The following is a 24624-nucleotide window of genomic DNA, read 5'->3' as shown; positions in this document are numbered from 1 at the left end:
ACTAGAAAAGCACTCGGAGAGCGCAGACCTCCACCAAGGCAGCTCAGACCAGCAAAGGGACTGCGGCGGGGAGTCGTGAAGAAGCTATTTTTAAACACTGTTAAAACAATGTTTTGATAATGAGGAGCAGTGCATCCACCGTTCCAGAGGGGGGCGCTGTGCTTCTGAGAACGGATGCGCTGGATAGTACTGGCCAATCACAAGACTCTGTCTTCTGGGGGTGAAAGTTCACTCTGAAATCTAGCAGCAGAAAAACAGCGTCAGAAAAGAGGATTTCTATCGGCTCGTTTACAGCAACTAGGAGGTTTTTGAGCATAAAAACAAGTTAATGTATGTAAGTAGACCTCCATAACTAACATTTATGTGCAACAGGACCACTCTATGTGAGCTTTAACGTTGGTGATAACGGTGTTTACTTGAAGAGGTCGATATTCTCTCACGTGGTACCGTCAGTATGAAACGTTTCAGAACCGCGACTTTAGAAGAACGCTTTAATGCAGCCGTCGAAGGGGGAGAAAAAAAAATCACTGAGCGTTTTTCTATTTCCATCTGAAATCTGCATCACCGTGTTCACTTTTATTACTGCAGTAATTCAAAGTCAACTTTATTAGCAGACACACCGCGACAGACATTCAGGAGCATTAAACTCAGAGCAGTGGCTGACCACTCACACACACACACACACACACACAAACACACACATCTGCTACAAACAGAACCATTCATTCAAATCAACGACACACGGCCACGACATATTTATAGTTTATTGTTAAAAGCACTTAACCGAGGAATGTTTCAAGTCCTTCTTCTGCAGACAGTAAAGTTAAATCAAATGTGACGCTGACGCTTTAACGGACAGTTGAAGAAAGTGCAGATAAACTAACAATTACCGTCTTAGTTTGTCGGATGATGTTTTATTTTAGGCTACTATAAACGAGGTCTTTTATTTATTTGAGGGATTCCCACCAAAAGTCTGAGTCGGGACACACAGGGAGACGTTGACCTGACCTCTTAGTCCAGATTCATGTCTATATATATAAAGTTTGAAATCATTTACCAAATCAAAATGGCGTCAAATGCCTTACTACTCCGCCTCCTTCTCGTTTGGTGCAGGAAAATACGCAATTTAGAACGAGCAAAACCAGTTTAAAAACACCAGTGAGGTGTTAAAACTCAAACTAAACACTAAAAAAAACACTCTGAAAAAAGCACTTTAAAGTTGACAAAATGTCCCCACAAAGATAGGTTTTTTTGGACCTCACAAAGATATAATTACACACACACACACAGAGGATAATTGACTGATTACTAATTCCACTGCCTGGGAGCAAAATGGAAACCCTTCACCCCAGTCCTGTAGTCTCCGCTCTCGTCTTCACACGTTTTCACGTCGCCTTATTTAATCCCGTTTTCCACCTCATTTACATAATTCCCTCTATTTCTGTTGCTGGTCACTGCCCACTCCCCCCCCCCCCCCCCCCTCCACCTACATTTCCACTGTGAGCTCCAGTTTTCCAGACGTCATGTTGGACCCAAAGCGGCCGAGTTACAGTCCTGCACTGATGGATCAGCCGCGCTTAGATGGATCTAAAGTTCACCGCCGTCTCGCTTTACTCGCGCAGCTCCCATGTTACACATCGGTCTGTGTCTCCACAGACACGAAAACAAAACACAGCGAGGTGTGGAGGTTAAAAACATCACTCCTTTAAATAGCTTTACCTCGTGTGCTGTATTCTTCTTTTTTCTTGGTTTTGTGATTTTTGTCTCGTTTCTGTGTCCCAGTATCCTGTTTTATATAAATAAAAGTATTATTATTATTATTATCATCCGCTGGTTCAGCAGCAGAACCAGTCTCTGTATTGTTATCCTGGTGCAAGAGGAGCACCTGGACATGTGCTGCCACCTCGTGGCACATATACTTTACTACAAATTACACTCACGTCACACTTTTTACCCAATAAATCATCTTTTAATATTTACAGGTATGTTTGTATCACAAAATAATCACATCTTACTTACACATTAGAAATGGCAACGTCAAAGTGGACGCACTTAGCTGAAATATAAGTGGATGGAGTGGATAAATGAATTAAAAATATGTATTTTTTAAAAAAATTTCCCTTACAGAAAGTCAAAAAAAAGGAAAAAAATAATTAGAATTAAATGAACACTGAATCACGGATGTTGTGCTCCTGCCGTGTTGTTTCTACTTGAGCAGTTTGTCTTTAATACCTTCGACGGGCTGTTATTTCTGTACGCTCAGCTTTCTGATTTCGTCCACTCTGTTGCGATGCAGCTGGAAGGCGGGAATGACCCAGCGTCCGCACGAACACTGGTCCCCGCACCAGCGGAAAGAGCCTAGCTTAGAGCTACACTTAGGACACAGCAGCTGCACACACACACACACAGAGGGGGAGTTAGCATACTGTGAGAGCTCGTCGTGATTTGTATGTATTGTATTTCCTACACTACCGTTCAAAAGTTTGGGCTCACCTATACTATATTTTGTGTGTTTTCCATTAAAAGTCACACTTTTATTCATCAAAAGAGTTGCGAAATTAATATAAAATATAGTCAAGACATTGACAAGATTAGAAATAATGATTTTTATTCAAAATAAAACTGTTTTCAGCTGTGCTAACATCATTGCACAAGGGTTTTCTAATCATCCAATAGTCTTCTCACGCCATTAGCAAACACAATGTTCCATTAGAACAGTGGAAATGGGCCTCTATACACCTATGTACATATTCCATTAAAAACCAGACGTTTGCAGCTAGAATAGTCGTTTACCACATTAACAATGTATAGAGTGTATTTATGATTCATTTAATTTGATATTCATTGAAAAAAAAAATGCTTTTCCTTCAAAAATAAGGACATTTCTCAAAATTAAAAAATAATTTCTCAAAACTTTAATTTCTTTCCTCAATTTTTTTTCTTCTAAAATTTTTTTTTTACGTTTTTCTAAAAATTTCATTTTTTTCAATTCATTTTTTTCTAAGATTTTTTTTTTCTTTCTCAAAAAGTGTTATGTTAATTGAAAAAAACCCAGATTTTCCTTAAAAAATAGGGACATTTTCCCATTTTTTCAAAATGTCAATTTCTTTCTCAAAGTGTGTTTGCTGATTAATTGAATGTTATATTAATTGAAGAAAAGTGCTTTTCCTTAAAAAACAAGGACATTTCTAAGTGACTAAATTTTGAACGGTAGTGTACGTGCCAGGGTTCCTGTGTGTGTGTGTGTGTGTGTGTGTGTGTGTGTGTGTGTGTGTGTGTGTGTGTGTACCTGTCCATCCATCACCCCGAGTAAAGCTGATTCCATCCACTGCACTGGCTCAATAAAGTAAGACGTACACCGGACATCTCCTGAGTCATAAACAACGACAAATTCACTTCAAATAGACTCCTAATAGTTGTGTTTGAAAATCAAGAAGAAATTAACATTAACATTATTCAAGGTTGACCAAATGAACACCAGTCACAAAAAGCTTGAAATATGTGATGAGAGCATGTTTTTGTTTTCATCCTGCATGTGTGCACTTGTGCTTCATCTCACCAGCGACGTTACTGAACTTCTTGTGACCAAACGCCGACGCTCCTTCTCCCGCGCGGTGGCTGAGGAGACTGGAGTCGCGGAACAGAGTTCGTCTGCAGAGGAGATTAACATGAATTAACGCACATCTCTTCAAAACACAGTGAATTTTTTTAAGTTTCCATGTAGCTGCGGTGGAAATCCAGGAGGGAAATGGCAAAGACAGACGTCACCTGCATTTCCTGCAGCGATAGGACACTTCAGAGGAGCTGGAGTGGACGGGGTCAACAGCAAACACCTCTCTGGGAACGTGCTGCAGCTCTGTTATGACAGAAAATCATGGAAATCTTAGAAATGTCCTTATTTTTGAAGGAATGAAGGAATTTTTTCAATGAATATAACATTAAATTAATCAGAAACACACTCTATACATTGTTAATGTGGTAAAGAACTATTCTAGCTGCAAACATCTGCTTTTTAATGTAATGTGTACATAGGTGTATAGAGCTAAGTTAAGACGAAGCTAAGTGTGTGTGTGTACCAGGGTATTTCTCTGCAATCTTGCTCAGTCTGTACTGTTTGTACAGAGGACTAGAGAAGTCCACCTCGCGGTCCATGGCCTCGTAGAGACACAACTGCTCCTCAAAGCCACTGTTGACCCTGAAACACATCACCAGCATCAGCGATCGGCTCCTGCCTCACTTTGTTTTCAATACGGAAAACCACTGTTTAACCACTCCTAGACCATTTGTGATATCTGTAGGAAATTCGACTGGAAAACAGAGAAATAGAGCGCTGTCATTACGGTAGAACCTCAGGACTTCCATGGAACGACTTTCCAATCACAGACACATTTGCGACGTCAGGCTTCTCGCGACCGTAAACTCCTAAACGTTTGAATAACTGCCCGATATTGACAGTTGGAAGTTATCTTGGAAAAATGAAACGGAAAGAAGCATTCGCGGAACTTTTTTTTGACAATTCTACAGCCATTAAATCGAAATAAATCCAGACGGCCTGAACATAATGACGGTCATAAGGGGGTTATGGGGTCATGTTTACGTGCCGCGGCACTGGAGTCCAGGCACCGTTTACCAGTTAGCTACGTTTGCTCCTTTAGCGCGCCTACAGTCGAACTGGAGCAGCCTGTTAATTAAAAACGAAAACAGCAGCGCTACAGATAACCAGCGTATCTGTGTACTGCGTACATTTTAACAATCGGGAGTCACGTAAACATGACGTCACGTGCGTCTTTTTCCGGTCAGTCGTCATGGAGACGTGTCACGCGTTAGCGCAGACGGCGTTAACGTGCCCAGCACTATTTTTTAACTGATCTACAGTTCGACATTGTTCGGTTTGATTCTTGTGTCGGACTGTTGCCGTCACATTTAGTATCGGAAACTTGTGCGAGTAGAGTCGAGCCATGCCGAGTGGAAAAGCATCATGACTCCACGTCTCACTGGTACTGAACTAGGTCTCACACACAAACACACACACTTACTGCACATCCGGTTTGACAGTCTTCAGTCTATGATACGCCTCATTGAAGCCCAGTCGGTGTCTTCTCATCAAATAAGCCGTCACAATGGTGGCACTGCGACTTCGACCAGCCTGACTGAGACAGACAAACACATCAGAATCACCACAAAGGTCAAACACTGGCCCGAGACGTGCAGATCTTACAAAAGTAAACGCTCATGACTGCAGATACCTGGCAGTGACAGTGACACGTTAACTTTGGCGCCTGAACGATGATACAACAGCCTGAGGATCATCAGAAATAATATTATTCTGCCCACATCCTTGACTTCTATTTGTTGTTCTCTTTTAAACTTCATCATCGTACAAAAATGAGGACAATTGACGACGTAACACCAACGACCCTCGTCTAAAGTAGACAGGTCTAATAAACACGGCAGACCCATCTGTGCTAAAAGAGAGGGGGGAAAAGATCGGAAATGAAATTGAATCCAGGATTTGGAGAATTGTGACACTTGTAATATTTACACTAAACCTGTGTCACTCTTGTAGAGGGCAGGGAAATCACCAAAGTGTGTGAAGTACATGTGAGGAAGAGGAGGACGACAGGATACACCAGAGGTGGGTCAAGATATATGTGCGATATTGTCGTCCTTTCTTGTGCAATGTGATAATCGATATGCCAGAGCAAACATTGATATTTTAATCAATAAATGAAGGCGCTAAATAGAGAAATTATGCACTTTTAACTCTTTAACGTACAGATATTGCGATGTATCGCTATATCACCGTCTTGCAATGTATTGATCTCGCTGTATCTTGATATTACTGGTGTCATGTAACGTGTAATTCCCTCCCCTCGGATTACGACGACCGTCGGTGCATCTCGTCGATGTCTGTCACTTACCAGTGAACAATGGCAGCCCCGCCTCCATCCACAGCCTCCTGGACGAACAGGTTGCAGTCATTGACGTGACTCAGCAGATCAGAGGTGGCCTCGTCCGAAACACACACCCACTTCCTGTGGAACACGTCGTCAGCAGCAGGAGTCGGAGGGGCGGGGTCAACTGAGTCCACAGACAGGATGTGAGTGACGTTGGCCTCGGCTAGTGCCTGACTGTCGTTGAGGTCGGCCGCAGTGCCAATGTACACGCCGGGATCCACGAGGAGCATGACTGCAGAGGACGGTACAGAGCCGACACCAAACTCTCCTGATAACAACAAAAAAATAACAATAGATTCAGGAATTTTATTTACGTACTTTTAGTTACATCTGGAGCCGCAAACGAACACCTATTATTTCCATAATGGTTTAATCTGTCGATTATCTTGATTAATTGAGTAAGTGTTTGGTTTTGGTCCATATAATGTCAGCAAATGTTGACAAATGTTGATCATTGTGTTTCCCAAACCTGGAAATGTTGCCCCAAAATCTGTGTTTTTGTACCACGTATGTATTTAAGGAAGTGAGCACAATACTATAAATGTAGGATATGTAAAGAACCGGGCCAGTTTCTGTAGATGCTGCCACCTGTGAACAGGGTTATGTATGTTAAAGGATTCAATGGTTAAGACAGACTGTCCAATTACAGGGAAATTACAACACATATGGATATTTGGCAGCCTCTGGTGGATTACTTGCCTCAGGACAGTCTTGTATAAAGTACCTCAAAGGGATACTTGAGTAAAAGTACAGATATAGGACTTGTGTACACTGCATAAGGACCTAAAATGGATCATCCTCAGGGGAAAAGCCACACTGGATTAGATGGTTTCAAAGATTAGATTGTATTTACTATTATTACTGTTTTCATTTGTACACATTTGTTTCCCCTCTTGGCTCAGACTCAGGTACTCATGTATGTTTACATGATCACATGTTTACTGCAAGTTAAGAAAATCAATACAATCTTATTATTTAAATGCAATTATATTATTTGTTGGCTAAAATGGGATTCAACGCGTGTGGTCATTCACCTGTTTGTTCGAATGCTAACTGATAAATTGTTAAGTTAAGCACAGACTTTAATACACTTTAGACTCGCGCTGTTCAGACTAAGAGTGAATTATAAATGTCTTAAACTAAACTTCTTTCATAACAAGTTACGGTCAGTTAGTGACTGTTGTTCAGCCACGAGGATACTGTGGTTAACTCACCTCGTTAGCTTATTTTTAGCTTAGCTTCGCCTCTCAGTGATGTTCGCACTTCCTGTGAAACGCGTTCCTTCAGTTTAGGTCTGGAGTTGTACGAAATAAAGACAAACCAAACACTACGATGTATTTTTTTGGTATTATCTTTTTGTAAAATGTAAAGTTAAACTTTTCAAAAGAAAGAACAACTATCCCCATCTTTCCCAGTGGTGCTGTGTTCGTCGTTTAAACTGTCCGATGGGAAACACACTCTAAGACATTTAATGTAATGTTCCGCCTGTCAGGAAACACTCACGTACGTACGTTTCACAGCTGTAAAATACACTGTGTGTGATCCTAATAGTACGCTTTTAACTCACATTACACAATGTACGTGTTTACATCATATTTATTCACACAACATTGAGTTTTCCGTGGGTCTGGTGATTTGAACGTGGCTGGACGGCGGATGATGTGGTGGTACAAACTGCACCATCTGCTGGACGACTGCGAGAACTACACGTACTTGTACAGTATTTGTTGGACATTTAAGCTCGTTCCCATGTTTAATATTGGGCTTTGTATCTGACCGTATTCACGTTAATTTAACTTTTAATCAAATCAAACTTTGTTTTACCCAAAGTGAAAGGTGCTACAATCAGACACAGTCGAGAAAACATAGTAAATAAAACAAAAGCCCCACAAAAATTAAAAAAGATAACCTAGACATGTTCAGGGTCAGTTTTTTGTGTCACATATGAAGTTACAAGGTGATCGGTCAGTGTATGGCAGAGTTATAGGGCACTTCCTGTTTCGTGGAATGGTCGAAATTTGCCCATATTACGATGGTTGGCTGTTTTGAATTTGCCAAACATCCCCAACACAAGTCAGATATGAATTCTGATGTGAATATTAACTTATTTTGTATCATAAATGTGTTATTGTGAAGTACACGTCGTTCCATATCAAAACAAGGACTTTTACTTTGAAATTCTGGGAAATATCATCATGAATATATATTAATATGAATATTCGTGATGATGAGACACAAGAGTTGCTCTAATTTAACTGCTCAACTGTGAGGAAGGGCGGAGATTAAACAGGTGAGAGGAGGAACTTTGTTTCTAATCTGAATGATGAATTCATCTGGACACGTTTAACTACAACACGTTACACACAAAGTGACATTTCTATATTGTACGTTGTGCTGCTCGTTCTCTGTCAGCTGATTCACATCAAAACACCTCTGCTGTCTCTTTGACTTTTAAAGCTTTTAAAGATAAATATTTTCACACCAAGTGTCACATCGAGCAATAAGATCATTTGTTCTCTCGTCGTCCTACGCAAAAACGTAAACACAGATGCTTTGTTTTTCCCTTTTTTGTTATGCAATTTGTGCAAACTGAAGTTAAAAACTGTGCAAACTGCACCCTCCCTCCCTCCCTCCCTCCCTCCCTCCTGCCGGCAACCCGGATTCAACTCCAGAATTCCAGAAAATAACATCATTGGATTATTAATTTACCTTAATTTCACAGTGAGCCCCCTCTTTCCTGCCCAGGGTTCTGCCTGGGGATCGTACCCTGGTCCTGGACCTGGACTGGATCACCATTACCACAAAACCGGATCAGTAGGCCTGTGCTACAGAAGTTTTACTTTCTAAACTCCTAACCCTAACGCCAACGCCAACCCCAACGCCAACGCCAACGCCAACGCCAACCCCAACCCTAACCCCAACATCTGGATGTTTTGGAGCCTCATCGTCAGACAAACAACTCCCTGTGCCCGTTGACGTCAACATCCTATCTGGTATGCTAACACCGCCGCAGTTCACTGACACACTTAAGGGCTCATATTATACCATATTTACTCTATAAGGGAAAACTTTTTTACACCAAGTATCACATGGAGCAATAAGATCATTTGTTCTCTCGTCGTCCTCCTCTTCCTCACATGTACTTCACACACTTCTGTGATTTTCCAGTCGTCTAAAGTTAAAAACAACAACATTTATAATGGATGCAGTTACATTTGTATCCATAATACAAATGATGCAACATTGCGTGTGTGTTTTCTCCACAGTCCAAAGACGAGCAGACTTCATTGAATAATAACTCGTTCAGCTTCCAGTGCAGATACCTGACAGTGACAGTGACACGTTGACTTTGGCGCCTGAACGATGATACAACAGCCTGAGGATCATCAGAAATAATATTATTCTGCCCACATCCTTGACTTCTATTTGTTCTTCTCTTTTAAACTTCATCGTCGTACAAGAACGAAGACACTTGACGACGTAACACCAACGACCCTCGTCTAAAGTAGACGGGTCTAAACACGGCAGACCCATCTGTGCTAAAAGAGAGGAGGGAAAAGATCGAAAATGACACTGAATCCAGGATTTGGATTCTATCACTGGGTTAAAATCATTACAAGTAGTTATTCCTTTTTCACATTTGTTTTGTGTAGGACAATAATACGGTCTTGCAAGTATAGGAATCATAACTTTGATGACTAAGACAAAGCTCACCTGCGCTCCATTACTCTACAGTCCAGCACCATATTTACAGAAACTATTTCACCGCACCAGGAGTTCCACCATTGAACCTCTAGGCGGCGGTATAGGGTCTTCATCCATTAACTTTGCTTTACTACTTGATTGTTCTACTTCGATGGATACTGTAATACTTTTAAATGTTTGTTGTGAATGTACAAAATATTAAAAATATGTATGTGTGACAGTATGTATAAGAGTATGAAAAAATGTACAGAGTTAATTAAATACAAAAGTATTACAGTATACATCATATTACAACGCTGCCACCTGTCTTTTAACCGACACTTAATAGACAGGGCCGGCCCAAGGCATAAGCGAACGTAGCCTCTGCTTAGGGCCCTGTGACCACTAGAGGGCCCCCAAGAGCAATTAACTAAAAAAATAAATAAAAAAAAGTTTGGATTGCTGTTTTTAGAATTTTTCGCCCCATTTTTACCAAAGCTTTTTCACAGTTTTTACATAGTTGTCAGATGTGATTATTCCGGGTGCCTCTGTTGATTTACATTATTATTTATTTGATATTTATTTTATTTAATGCTGTGTTTTTTTTACATATAAAAGTCAAATCTTTGTATTACAGGAGTGTGTTTTGATTTTCAGACCTTCATATCTTAATATTTTATTTATAAACCCGTTTGATTTCATGTATTGATTCTCTGTGTCGCCAGTAGGGGGAGTTGCTGAGTTTGCCAAATATGAATTGAAATATTTTTCTATAAGTTTGCAAATCTGGTGTCAGAACAAAAAGTTCTCACATTTAGTTGTACAAGTGTATTCGTGACAGAGTAGAATAAGTAGAATACCTTTAGTATAGTAAGTGTGTGAATGATCAATAATCAATATTATTGGCAGTAACAGAGGGCCCCAAAATCACATTTTGCTTAGGGCCCTACGGAGGCTTGGGCCGGCCCTGCTAATAGAAGACAGCCGTCACCTCTGTTCTTCACCGTCTTCATCGGCTTCTTGTTTCTCTTTAAGAATCTATTTGAAACTTTTAATGTTTGCTTTTAAAGCTCTTCACGATCTTACCCCAGATCATATTTATCTGAGCTTTTAACTGTTCGTGATCCGGGTCGAGCTCTGAGGTCAAACCACCAACTGCTGCTGCTGTTGTGCCCAGGTCAAAGTCTAAACACTGGGGTGACGATGCTCCCACGCTCTGGAATGAACTCCCTGTCGAAATACGTCTTATCTCGGATAAAAACCCTATTTATTTATTTATGTTTGGTGACACTTTTGTCTTATTCTATCTTATTTTATTGCTTTACTGTTTTCTCCACAGTCCACAGACGTGCAGAGACTCATGACTTCATTGAATAATAACTTATTCAGCTTCCAGTGCAGATACCTGGCAGTGACAGTGACACGTTGACTTTGGTGCCTGAACAGATGATACAACAGCCTGAGGATCATCAGAAATAACGTTATTCTGAACCACACCCTTCACTTCTGTTTGTTGTTCTCTTTTAAACTTCATCGTCGCACAAAAGAACGAGGACACTTGACGACGTAACACCAACGACCCTCGTCTAAAGAAGAAAGGGCTAAACAGCAGAGGTGTTTTGATGTGAATCAGCTGACAGAGAACGAACAGCACAACGTACAATATAGAAATGTCACTTTATGTGTAACTTGTTGTAGTTAAAGGTGACGTTAAACGTGTCCAGATGAATTCATCATTCAGATTAGAAACAAAGTTCCTCCTCTCACCTGTTTAAACTCCGCCCTTCCTCGAAGTTGAGCAGTTAAATTAGAGCAACTCTTGTGTCTCATCATCATCATCATCACTGTAGAGCAACAGTTCCAGAAGTGAGGATGTCTCTTCATCGTGTGGCCGTCTTGGTTCTTGTGGTTCTCCTGCTGCTTTATGGTAAGTTTAACACACACACACACACACGCACATACACACACACATACACACACACACACAGCTCATAAATTGCACAACAAAAAAAGGTAAACAAAGCTTCTGTTTTATGTTTTGCTTTTGTGATCACAGTTGCAGAGAACGAGGCTACGGCTTGTGGCCCGATGAAATCAGAATGCAAAGATGGATGTGGCCCAAATGACCTGTTCCTTAGTATGTTCTCATGCACTCTGGGTCGAAAGTAAGTAGAGTTGTCCAGTTGCAGCATAACAATATCCTATATATGTATTTGCTTGTGTAACGTGATGATAAATATATATATATATATATTTATTTTATTTTTTTTACTAGATGTTGCGTACCTCCATGATGCGACGACAAGACTCACCTGGAATCAGACGTCGTGGAGGATTTGTCTCTGAACTCTACTGACCTGAGAATGTGCAAATAAAGTCTTGTGGCTCTTTGCTGACATGGAATAAAAAATATATATTCCCTTAACTTCCTTGCTTATTTGTATTTATTATTATTATTGTTATTATTATTAATAATAATAAACATTATTCTGGATTATTTGTCAGAATAGATTCCATGTCTGTCACTGTTCAGACTGCAGTCCATGGCCATATATTCATATTCATGATGATATTTCCCAGAATTTCAAAGTAAAAGTGCTTGTTTTGATATGGAACGACGTGTACTTCACAATAACACGTTTATGATACAAAATGCCGGTGTGTTCATTGGCACTGACACATGGATGTATAATATGAACTGGATAGAGCTCCGCCCCCTCTGCCTTGAAGACAATTTTTGCATGGTGGCCACTGTGGGTACTGCAACAAAAAATCCCATGGAGCCCAATAAGCAATTTTCCCATTGACCACAATAGTAAAAGAGACGCCTGTAAAAGTGTCCACAAGACACTTCGAGACATGGACACGGGCTTTTATAAATCTTTATATTATGTATTTTTAATTCATGGAGTTTCATGTTTGAAAAACATTCCTAAAGGTCATAAAAAGCCCAGACAAATCTTATTTCTCAGAGTGACGTCACAGCTGTGTACGAGCACAGCAAAGCGCGGTCATGTGGCGTCTCGGGAACAGCGCTGCTGTCAGTGAACCGTACGACATGAAAACTTTATGAGAAATGTGAATAAATGAAGACAATGAGGGGGTTTCGTTTACATTTTTAAAATATTATGACAAAGCAGGTTTTAGTTGTTTATTCGGCGCTCATTAACATTTATTTTAAAACTTATTATCAATGTATTAACGAGCTGCTTTGTGGATTCATTGAGGAGAGGAGACTGACATGCTGCACTTTATCACTGTGTTCAGTCGCGGACATCGTGACACTGATGACGGTGTGGACTGTGGAGCTGTGACCGTGTGATGCACTGAGACCTGCGGTCACTTCACCACTGATTCCCGGGGAGGATGTTTGTCTTATCGTCACAATCGGTTCATAAAGTTACTGTTAAATGTGATGAACACGCAAATTATAGTTGAATATAAACGTGTTGAGTGAAATAATCGGGAGTTAAAAGCCTACTTTAACACGTTGTTATTGTTCCTAATAATAATTATACAATTATATAAGGGAAATCAGACAAAAACAACACGATTCCTGTAACACATATAAAGTAATAGTCACGGTCCTAACCCAAATAAACCATTTTTATTGATCGTTTTAATCTTTAACTCCGTCATTGTACTTTTCAGCTTCACTATATTCACTTCGATATCGTTGGTTTTGCATTTATTTACAAATCCATGGTTAAAAGCCGAAGTTAACGTGACGGCGGTATTGATGAAATCCGCTAGCACACGTCATTAGCATACTCCCATCATGCCTTTCGCTGTTCATGTACGCGCCGAGCAAGTCGATAACGCGGACGGCTCGTTCACATAGCCGAGAGGAATTATGATAGGGACACTACTGCGCATGCTCTATGGGCCCCATAACCCGGAAATAAACTCGGAAGTCAAAAACTTTTTTGGCATATGCGCTGGGTGAGCAGCTTCATAGGAATGAACGGAAGCGAAGGGGCGGTGCTCTATCCAGTTCATATTATACATCCATGCACTGACCTCAACGACAGTCAGGCCCTGTCTGTGGACTCTGTTGACCCAGCCCCCTCTGACCCTGCCCCCTCTGACTCCGGCTCCTGATGACGTGTTACACAGGAAGTGGGTGCGTGTTCAGGACGAGTTACCTCGCGACACGTGTCCGTTTACGTTTTGATGTTTTGATCGTTTGTTTTTTCATTGAAACCAATGGACAAGGAACGGAAATACCACGTTTTTTTGGTTAAAAACGAAAAAAACGAAAAACGAGAAAACCAAATTCAAATAAAAGGCCTGATTTAGTTTTTTTGCGAATTCCTTTTTTTGTTTTTCGTTTCCTTATTATCAGTCTCACGGCGGTGATACTGGAAGCGGAAGTGAGGCGTAAAAATGTCAAAAATATAACGCTCTCGTTATACACCGGTATGTAGTACATTTATTTTTTAGTATGTGAATGCATATTGTAGAAAACTTTTAACCTGCCTTAATAAATAGCACCAGCAGGGGTCACCATCATGATACAGTGATGAAGTTCAAAAACGAGCACTGGTGGTGCAGTGACTGTGTGGTAAGTGAAGCCAAGTATTTGTTGCTACACATCAACACATCCTCTTCCCTTCATGGAGGTGTGGGTGGTTCTGAAATGATAAAAACATACAGATAAAACCCATGGTTTAAACAGGCACAAAAGGTTGCAAATAAACCATCCAATACCAGATGAAATGAACATCATTCAATACATCTGTATCAATAACCTGGCTAGGCCTATGAGCAAACCAGGCACACAGTTAAATACTCTCAAACTGCCACCTACTGGTAGAGAGGGTAAACATCACTAATACATCCATCTATCTGTCTGTCTGTCTATCTATTAAGCCGTGTCATTCTTGACTGTGGGTGATGGTGACCCCTGCTGGTGCTATTTATTAAGGCAGGTTAAAAGTTTTCAATAATATGCATTCACATCAGTGGCGTGCACAGACATTTTGGGGGGCAGGTGCTCAGTGAAAAATAAGGGCACTTTATGCGGCATGTAGAACTGACGGCTGCCTTATTATAGCAGTGTGAGATTTAAAAAATAAAGAAACATTACAGGCACATGTTGAACGTAATTACATATTTATTTATTGTGAGTGTGACCACTCTCTAGGGCAGGGGTCACCAACCTTTTTGAGACAGAGAGCTACCTGAAGGGTAAAAAATAATATGGAGGGCTACCATATAATATTTTTTTGTTTGTTTACCATTTAAATGATTCATATTATGCATTCAACTGCATACACATTCATTCCAGTGCTTACTCCTAACGATTACCAGTTTTTATAAACAATATCAAAGATATTTTACTGAGCGATCATACGGATACATGCAAGTGAGGTGAAGTGAAGTGAGCCCGCGGGCACCGTATTGGCTGACTGCGGGCTACCAGGTGCCCGCGGGCACCACGTTGGTGACCCCTGCTCTAGGGTATATAATTATAACCTACTTCTTCTTCTTCCAAACAACCAGCTGTTATAGCTTCACTAACCAAAAATAAATGTACTACATACCGGTGTATAACGAGAACGGTAGAAAATGTATGAAAATAAGTTAGCACGCTTTAATTTTGAAGTTTTTACGCCCCACTTCCGGTATCACCGCCGTGATATTGATAATTAGGAAACGAAAAACAAAAAAAGGAATTTGCAAAAAAACAAAGTCGGGCCCTTTATTTGAATTTGGTTTTCTTGTTTTTCGTTTTTTTCGTTTTGAACCAAACAAGTGTGGTATCATCAGGAGCTGGAGTCAGAGGGGCGGGGTCAGAGGGGCGGGGTCAACAGAGTCCACAGACAGGATATGAGTGACGTTGGCCTCATCCAGTGCCTGACTGTCGTTGAAGCCATTTTGGATCATAAATATGTTGTTGTGAAGTACACGTCGTTCCATATCAAAACAAGCACTTTTACTTTGAAATTCTGGGAAAAATCATCATGAATATATATGAATATGAACATGAATATATGGCGTATAACGAGAACGGTAGAAAATGTATGAAAATAAGTTAGCGCGCTTTTATTTTGAAGTTTTTACGCCTCTCTTCCGCTTCCGGTATCACCGTTGTGATATTGATCATTAGGAAACGAAAAACAAAAAAAGGAATTTGCAAAAACCGAAATGGGGGCGTTTATTTGAATTTGGTTTTCTCGTTTTTCGTTTTTGAACCAAAAAACGGCGAAAAAAAACGTAGCGCGGTACATGGTCCACGACACCAGTAATATCACGATACAGCGATTCTGTGATCATCAATACATTGCAAGACGGTGATATAGCGGTACATCACGATATATGTGTGTTAAAGAGTTAAAAGTGCATCATTTCTCTATTTAGTGCCTTAATTTATTGATTAAAATATCGATGTTTGCTCTTGCATATCGATTATCACATTGCACCAGAAAGGACGACGATATATTACAATTGTCACAATTCTCCAAATCCTGGATTCAATGTCATTTTCGATCCCCCTCCTCTCTTTTAGCACAGATGGGTCTGCCGTGTTTAGACCCGTCTACTTTAGACGAGGGTCGTTGGTGTTACGTCGTCAAGTGTCTTCGTTCTTGTACGACGATGAAGTTTAAAAGAGAAGAACAAATAGAAGTCAAGGATGTGGGCAGAATAATATTATTTCTGATGATCCTCAGGCTGTTGTATCATCGTTCAGGCGCCAAAGTCAACGTGTCACTGTCACTGTCAGGTATCTGCACTGGAAGCTGAACGAGTTATTATTCAATGAAGTCTGCTCGTCTTTGGACTGTGGAGAAAACACACACGCAATGTTGCATCATTTGTATTATGGATACAAATGTAACTGCATCCATTATAAATGTTGTTGTTTTTAACTTTAGAAGGCGGCAAAATCACACAAGTGTGTGAAGTACATGTGAGGAAGAGGAGGACGACGAGAGAACAAATGATCTTATTGCTCCATGTGATACTTGGTGTAAAAAAGTTTTCGCTTATAGAGTAAATATGGTATAATATGAGCCCTTAAGTGTGTCAGTGAACTGCGGCGGTGTTAGAATACCAGATAGGATGTTGACGTCAACGGGCACAGGGAGTTGTTTGTCTGACGATGAGGCTCCAAAACATCCAGATGTTGGCGTTGGGGTTGGGTTCGGGGTTGGCGTTGGGGTTAGGGTTGGGGTTAGGGTTAGGAGTTTAGAAAGTAAAACTTCTGTAGCACAGGCCTACTGATCCGGTTTGTGGTAATGGTGATCCAGTCCAGGTCCAGCAGACAGGACCAGGCAGAACTCTGGGCAGGAAAGAAGGGGCTCACTGTGAAATTAAGGTAAATTAATAATCCAATTTTGTTATTTGCTGGAATTCTGGAGTTGAAGCCGGGTCGCCTGGCGGGAGGGAGGGAGTGTGCCTGTTTGTAAGTTGAAAAATTCAAATGAAAGAATCAGCTGACAGAGAACGAGCAGCACAATGTACAATATAGAAATTACAATATAGAAATTTCTATAAACCTGTTTGCAAGTTGAAAAATTAACTGAGTATGTGAATGCATATTATTGAAAACTTTTAACTTGCATAAATAAAGAGCACCAGCAGGGGTCACCATCACGATACAGTGATGAAGTTCAAAAACGAGCACTGGTGGTGCAGTGACTGTGTGGTAAGTGAAGGTCTACTGAAGGGTGTTTGTTAAGAAGACACCATATGACTCTTTACCTTTTCAATAGTCCGTATTTATTGCTACACATCAACACATCCTCTTCCCTTCATGGAGGTATGGGTACACAAGGTACCCAAGGTACACAAGGTTGCAAATAAACCATCCAATACCAATAACAGATGAAATGAACATCATTCAATACATCTGTATCAATAACCTGACTAGGCCTATGAGCAAACCAGGCTGGCTGTCTGTCTGTCTGTCTGTCTGTCTGTCTATCTATCTATCTATCTATCTTTTAGCTAGCAAGATATCATTATAGCTAACAAGCTATGTATATTTTAGCTAGAAAGCTATACTTTTAGCTATCTATCTATCCATCCATCCATCCGTCCATCCATCTCTGTGCCATGTCAGTCTTAACTGTGGGTGATGGTGACCCCTGCTGGTGCTATTTATTAAGGCAGGTTAAAAGTTTTCAACAATATGTGTCCAGCCATGGCAAAAGGGTTCACATGTCTACTTCGGGACATTTGGAGTTATTTAGAGATTCCGAAAGTGTGATATCTAAGCTTTCCAACAATGTCAAACCCATGTCCATCTGATCATTTTTGAGGAAGATGTGGTCATTTGAATGTAGGCACTCCTCAAACTGCTTTAGGGAGAAATTCAGCCTGAAAGATTTCGACCTTCTTGAGGAGCCAGGCCAATAGCTGCTCATTTGCATCACATTAACATGGTCACAACCCCCCACCCAGTCTAGCTGTCAGTGACATCTGATGTCTGTTAGCCCACAGGACAGTAACAGTGTAGCAGTTTGAAAAAAAAAAAGGAATGAATGTAGTTCATATCAAGGCAAGTTTATTTGTATAGCACATTTCAACAACAAGGTAATTCAAAGTGCTTTACATAAAGCATTAAAAAGCATAGAAAAGAGACATTTATAAAATCAGATATAACATCAAAATAAAAACAATCAGGTAAAATTTAAAGATTAAGATTAAAAAATAAAATAGATACAAATAAAATAAAAAGATAAAAAATAAAATCAAGAGTATACATAAGGAATAGAGGTTACAGTGCAGTATTGGAAATTACTGAAATGCAGCGGCAAACAGAAAAGTATTCACTCTTGATTTAAAAGAGGTGATAGTTTCAGCAGACCTACAGTTTTCTGGGAGTTTGTTCCAGATATATGGTGCATAGAACTATATACTATAAAGAACTAAAATATATCTAAGTGTGTGAAGGAATATTTTCCAGACCATGGACTATATTATCATCTTCAATACCAGTTCCTCCCCCACAATGTGGCTGTACCCACTCTGTCCATCACAGTTGATATGCGGACTAAATGATGACATCACAAACGCACCCTCTTCTGCTTACTCTTCTGTGCTGTAACCTTTGGTGCATGTGAAGTATTTTGCCTCATCAGAACAGAAAGGCCGGATTTTTTCAAAAAGATACGTCTGCCTGTCCATGGTCAGTCCAGGTGGGGCCAGGACGGGAAGACTGTCAACAGGGGGCAGAACTCCTGTGTTGCGCAGTAGCTGAAACTCGATGGGCTCTGCATCACTGTGAGTTTGAGCAAGCATCACACCTGGTCTGTTGGCATCAAAGCTGTGACAGAATAGAAGCACACAACAGGATATTTAAAACATGGCTCACTGTTCACATGGAACACTATCATGTCCATTTGTGATTTTTTTATTTATAAAATGCAGAATTGTGAATATAAATACCTAAAGTGCTGATAACTCTTGATCTGTGGGAGCTTCCGAAAGTAGGGACTCAGATGTGTCTGCCAGTCGATGGTCTTTACTATCACTCTGCCATCTGCCGTTCCAACAAGCTGCGGAATATTGAGGCGACTTTCAGGAGAGCTGTGTTCCACTACCTGTTGACAGCAAGAACCACAATGAAAATAATTATTTATCTTTTCCAAAAAAATCACATTTTACACATTACATATAGCAGTCTATATAAGCATTTGGCTATTGTATAGAAATCAATTTATACACATACCAAGAGCCTTAGCCGACCTCATGTATTGACGCCACACTGAGGCCTTGGACACATGGGTTGGCAGCAACTTCACATGCCAATCCTTATGCCCAGGATTCTGAAAAAAAATAAAAAAATACTTGTTTCAGATCATGGTTCATGTTAACAGGCACTTTATCACTGAATCAGTATAGATTGATCAGTAGTATTGCTTGAATTATGTGTGAATGCCACACCTTTATGTGCATGAATTGCACGTGTAATTAACACGTTCATCACACATTGTGTTAATCATGTGTGAGTCATGCATGCAAAGGTGTGGCATTCACACATCATTCAATGCAATGTTAGGTTTCGAACACAGGAGTTTCGTCTCAAAGCATTTGAATTATCAAACTGAACCTGCGGGTGTACAAAATCTCAAAGAGGGCCGTGACATGCTCCCCTTACAGCTTATAATACGCTCATCTGACCGAACAAAAGTTATGATGTGCGCATCATTCTCATTGTAATAATACAGTACCGAGCTAGCGAGCTAATAACAATGTAGCCAAACGGCGTTATGAAACGCACAGTGGATTATTAAAAGACAGCGTCCCTATGTGACTTTGAATGAACACTAATGTAACATCGATTAACAACGTTAATGAAAACTCACCCCATAATAACTCCAGTGCCTCCGATCAGATAAGAGGTCCAGGCGTGCTTCCTTTTCGTTGCAGTTTTACGTCTGTTCGCCTCCAAAAGTCCAATTAGATCGGAGATAGAGCGGTGCTGGCGTCATGTCACCATCTCAGACAACTACCGTGTGTGTCCTGCTCTCTTTCAGCCGCAGAATAATCCATCTGTTTGTTGTTTTTGTGACGATGAAGTCTGCTAACACGTTAGCATAAAGATCGCTAGCTTAAAATGCTAACAGTCCACACACAGCCGTCTCTGTGCTTTCGCTGTCCCTGTCCGTGAAGAAGCTGCTCAGCCACAGACTTATTGTCCTGTTCTATTTGTCTTCCTTTGTCAAACAAAGCTTTGATGATGACTGCTTTGATGATAATCACGCTTTAATTTCGCACTGCACACATACGCTGGACATTCGACACACTCTCTCTCCCTCGCCCTGTCTCTCTCCGTATAATTAGCCATGTGTATTCTCCGTGATCGTCAGCTGATTGGCTGAAAAAACAACAAAAGCTCTGGAATGTGAGATCGCCACACCCAAACTAGGAGCGATTCACAGCGATAAAACAACCTTAATTCAAACACAAAGTTTATGGTTTTAAGACCCACAATACTGTGATTTGAAGCATGTAGTTGCTTCTTCAAAACTTCAATTTGTGTAATTTTGAAAAAAACGAAAATCCCTAATTTTGGAAAAAAAAAACGTTTTCCTGTTTTTCTCGTTTTACGCTCGGCCGACTTGTTGCCTTTTTGTCCGTGGCGGGTCACATATGCATTCACATACTCAGTTAAAATAATTATAACCTACTTCTTCTTCTTCCAAACAACCAGCTGTTATAGCTTCACTAACCAAAAATAAATGTACTACATACCGGTGTATAACGAGAACGGTAGAAAATGTATGAAAATAAGTTAGCACGCTTTTATTTTGAAATTTTTACGCCTCACTTCCGCTTCCGGTATCACCGCGGGGATATTGATAATTAGGAAACGAAAAACAAAAAAAGGAATTTGCAAAAACCAAAATCGGGCTGTTTATTTGAATTTGGTTTTCTCATTTTTTGTTTTTGAACCAAAAAACGGCGGAAAAAAACGTAGTTTTCTCGGTTTTGGTTCAAAATGAAAAAATGTACATGGAACCGACATGCGGTTCATGGTCCACGACACCAGTAATATCACGATACAGCGATTCTGTGATCATCAATACATTGCAAGACGGTGATATAGCGGTACATCACGATATATGTGTGTTAAAGAGTTAAAAGTGCATCATTTCTCTATTTAGTGCCTTAATTTATTGATTAAAATATCGATGTTTGCTCTTGCATATCGATTATCACATTGCACCAGAAAGGACGACGATATATTACAAGTGTCACAATTCTCCAAATCATGGATTCAATGTCATTTTCGATCCCCCTCCTCTCTTTTAGCACAGATGGGTCTGCCGTGTTTAGACCCGTCTACTTTAGACGAGGGTCGTTGGTGTTACGTCGTCAAGTGTCTTCGTTCTTGTACGACGATGAAGTTTAAAAGAGAAGAACAAATAGAAGTCAAGGATGTGGGCAGAATAATATTATTTCTGATGATCCTCAGGCTGTTGTATCATCGTTCAGGCGCCAAAGTCAACGTGTCACTGTCACTGTCAGGTATCTGCACTGGAAGCTGAACGAGTTATTATTCAATGAAGTCTGCTCTTCTTTGGACTGTGGAGAAAACACACACGCAATGTTGCATCATTTGTATTATGGATACAAATGTAACTGCATCCATTATAATTGTTGTTGTTTTTAACTTTAGACGGCGGTGAAATCCCCAAAGTGTGTGAAGTACATGTGAGGAAGAGGAGGACGACGAGAGAACAAATGATCTTATTGCTCCATGTGATACTTGGTGTAAAAAAGTTTTCCCTTATAGAGTAAATATGGTATAATATGAGCCCTTAAGTGTGTCAGTGAACTGCGGCGGTGTTAGCATACCAGATAGGATGTTGACGTCAACGGGCACAGGGAGTTGTTTGTCTGACGATGAGGCTCCAAAACATCCAGATGTTGGGGTTAGGGTTAGGGTTAGAGTTGGGGTTGGGGTTGGGGTTGGCGTTGACGTTGGGGTTAGGGTTGGCGTTGGGGTTGGCGTTAGGGTTAGGAGTTTAGAAAGTAAAACTTCTGTAGCACAGGCCTACTGATCCGTGTTTGTGGTAATGGTGATCCAGTCCAGGACCAGGGTACGATCCCCAGGCAGAACTCTGGGCAGGTAAGAGGGGGCTCACTGTGAAATTAAGGTAAATTAATAATCCAATTATGTTATTTTCTGGAATTCTGGAGTTGAAGCCGGGTCGCCGGCAGGGGGGAGGGAGGGAGGGAGGGAGTGTGCCTGTTTGTAAGTTGAAAAATTTGAATTAAAGAATCAGCTGACAGAGAACGAGCAGCACAACGTACAATATAGAAATTACAATATAGAAATGTCACTTTGTGTGTACGTGTCGTAGTTAAAGGTGACATTAAACGTGTCCACATGAATTCATCATTCAGATTAGAAACAAAGTTCCTCCTCTCAGCCGTTTAAACTCCGCCCTTCCTCGAAGTTGAGCAGTTAAATTAGAGCAACTCTTGTGTCTCATCATCATCATCATCACTGTAGAGCAACAGTTCCAGAAGTGAGGATGTCTCTTCATCGTGTGGCCGTCTTGGTTCTTGTGGTTCTCCTGCTGCTTTATGGTAAGTTTAACACACACACACACACACGCACATACACACACACATACACACACACACACAGCTCATAAATTGCACAACAAAAAAAGGTAAACAAAGCTTCTGTTTTATGTTTTGCTTTTGTGATCACAGTTGCAGAGAACGAGGCTACGGCTTGTGGCCCGATGAAATCAGAATGCAAAGATGGATGTGGCCCAAATGACCTGTTCCTTAGTATGTTCTCATGCACTCTGGGTCGAAAGTAAGTAGAGTTGTCCAGTTGCAGCATAACAATATCCTATATATGTATTTGCTTGTGTAACGTGATGATAAATATATATATATATATTTATTTTATTTTTTTTACTAGATGTTGCGTATCACCTCCATGATGCGACGACAAGACTCACCTGGAATCAGACGTCGTGGAGGATTTGTCTCTGAACTCTGCTGACCTGAGAATGTGCAAATAAAGTCTTGTGGCTCTTTGCTGACATGGAATAAAAAATATATATTCCCTTAACTTCCTTGCTTATTTGTATTTATTATTATTATTGTTATTATTATTAATAATAATAAACATTATTCTGGATTATTTGTCAGAATAGATTCCATGTCTGTCACTGTTCAGACTGCAGTCCATGGCCATATATTCATATTCATGATGATATTTCCCAGAATTTCAAAGTAAAAGTGCTTGTTTTGATATGGAACGACGTGTACTTCACAATAACACGTTTATGATACAAAATGCCGGTGTGTTCATTGGCACTGACACATGGATGTATAATATGAACTGGATAGAGCTCCGCCCCCTCTGCCTTGAAGACAATTTTTGCATGGTGGCCACTGTGGGTACTGCAACAAAAAATCCCATGGAGCCCAATAAGCAATTTTCCCATTGACCACAATAGTAAAAGAGACGCCTGTAAAAGTGTCCACAGGACACTTCGAGACATGGACACGGGCTTTTATAAATCTTTATATTATGTATTTTTAATTCATGGAGTTTCATGTTTGAAAAACATTCCTAAAGGTCATAAAAAGCCCAGACAAATCTTATTTCTCAGAGTGACGTCACAGCTGTGTACGAGCACAGCAAAGCGCGGTCATGTGGCGTCTCGGGAACAGCGCTGCTGTCAGTGAACCGTACGACATGAAAACTTTATGAGAAATGTGAATAAATGAAGACAATGAGGGGGTTTCGTTTACATTTTTAAAATATTATGACAAAGCAGGTTTTAGTTGTTTATTCGGCGCTCATTAACATTTATTTTAAAACTTATTATCAATGTATTAACGAGCTGCTTTGTGGATTCATTGAGGAGAGGAGACTGACATGCTGCACTTTATCACTGTGTTCAGTCGCGGACATCGTGACACTGATGACGGTGTGGACTGTGGAGCTGTGACCGTGTGATGCACTGAGACCTGCGGTCACTTCACCACTGATTCCCGGGGAGGATGTTTGTCTTATCGTCACAATCGGTTCATAAAGTTACTGTTAAATGTGATGAACACGCAAATTATAGTTGAATATAAACGTGTTGAGTGAAATAATCGGGAGTTAAAAGCCTACTTTAACACGTTGTTATTGTTCCTAATAATAATTATACAATTATATAAGGGAAATCAGACAAAAACAACACGATTCCTGTAACACATATAAAGTAATAGTCACGGTCCTAACCCAAATAAATCATTTTTATTGATCGTTTTAATCTTTAACTCCGTCATTGTACTTTTCAGCTTCACTATATTCACTTCGATATCGTTGGTTTTGCATTTATTTACAAATCCATGGTTAAAAGCCGAAGTTAACGTGACGGCGGTATTGATGAAATCCGCTAGCACACGTCATTAGCATACTCCCATCATGCCTTTCGCTGTTCATGTACGCGCCGAGCAAGTCGATAACGCGGACGGCTCGTTCACATAGCCGAGAGGAATTATGGTA

General features: G+C 40.4%; 1 protein-coding gene and 1 long non-coding RNA gene across 2 annotated transcripts; one reads left to right on the top strand and one right to left on the bottom strand.

The window, feature by feature from the left end:
• Positions 1–2053: 2053 nt before the first annotated feature.
• dusp12 (dual specificity phosphatase 12) lies at positions 2054–7301 on the bottom strand. Its single transcript, XM_083889119.1, has 8 exons — positions 7172–7301; positions 5922–6225; positions 5037–5150; positions 4077–4195; positions 3769–3856; positions 3560–3651; positions 3290–3369; positions 2054–2389 (listed from the first exon to the last, which is right to left on the bottom strand). Exons 2-8 carry the CDS (start codon positions 6185–6187, stop codon positions 2246–2248), a joined length of 903 nt encoding a protein of 300 aa, XP_083745245.1. The 5' UTR covers positions 6188–6225; positions 7172–7301; the 3' UTR covers positions 2054–2245.
• Positions 7302–11482: 4181 nt separating this feature from the next.
• LOC310927969 lies at positions 11483–12055 on the top strand. The gene is made up of 3 exons (XR_014592845.1): positions 11483–11568; positions 11698–11806; positions 11917–12055. It is a non-coding gene; the product is annotated as an uncharacterized lncRNA (long non-coding RNA).
• Positions 12056–24624: the final 12569 nt, after the last annotated feature.

This window comes from Microchirus variegatus, assembly GCF_963457635.1.
Source record: "Microchirus variegatus genome assembly, chromosome: 5".
Lineage (NCBI taxonomy): Eukaryota > Metazoa > Chordata > Actinopteri > Pleuronectiformes > Soleidae > Microchirus > Microchirus variegatus.
The sequence above is the reverse complement of the archived record's forward strand: the minus strand, read 5'-3'. Positions and strand labels throughout refer to the sequence as shown.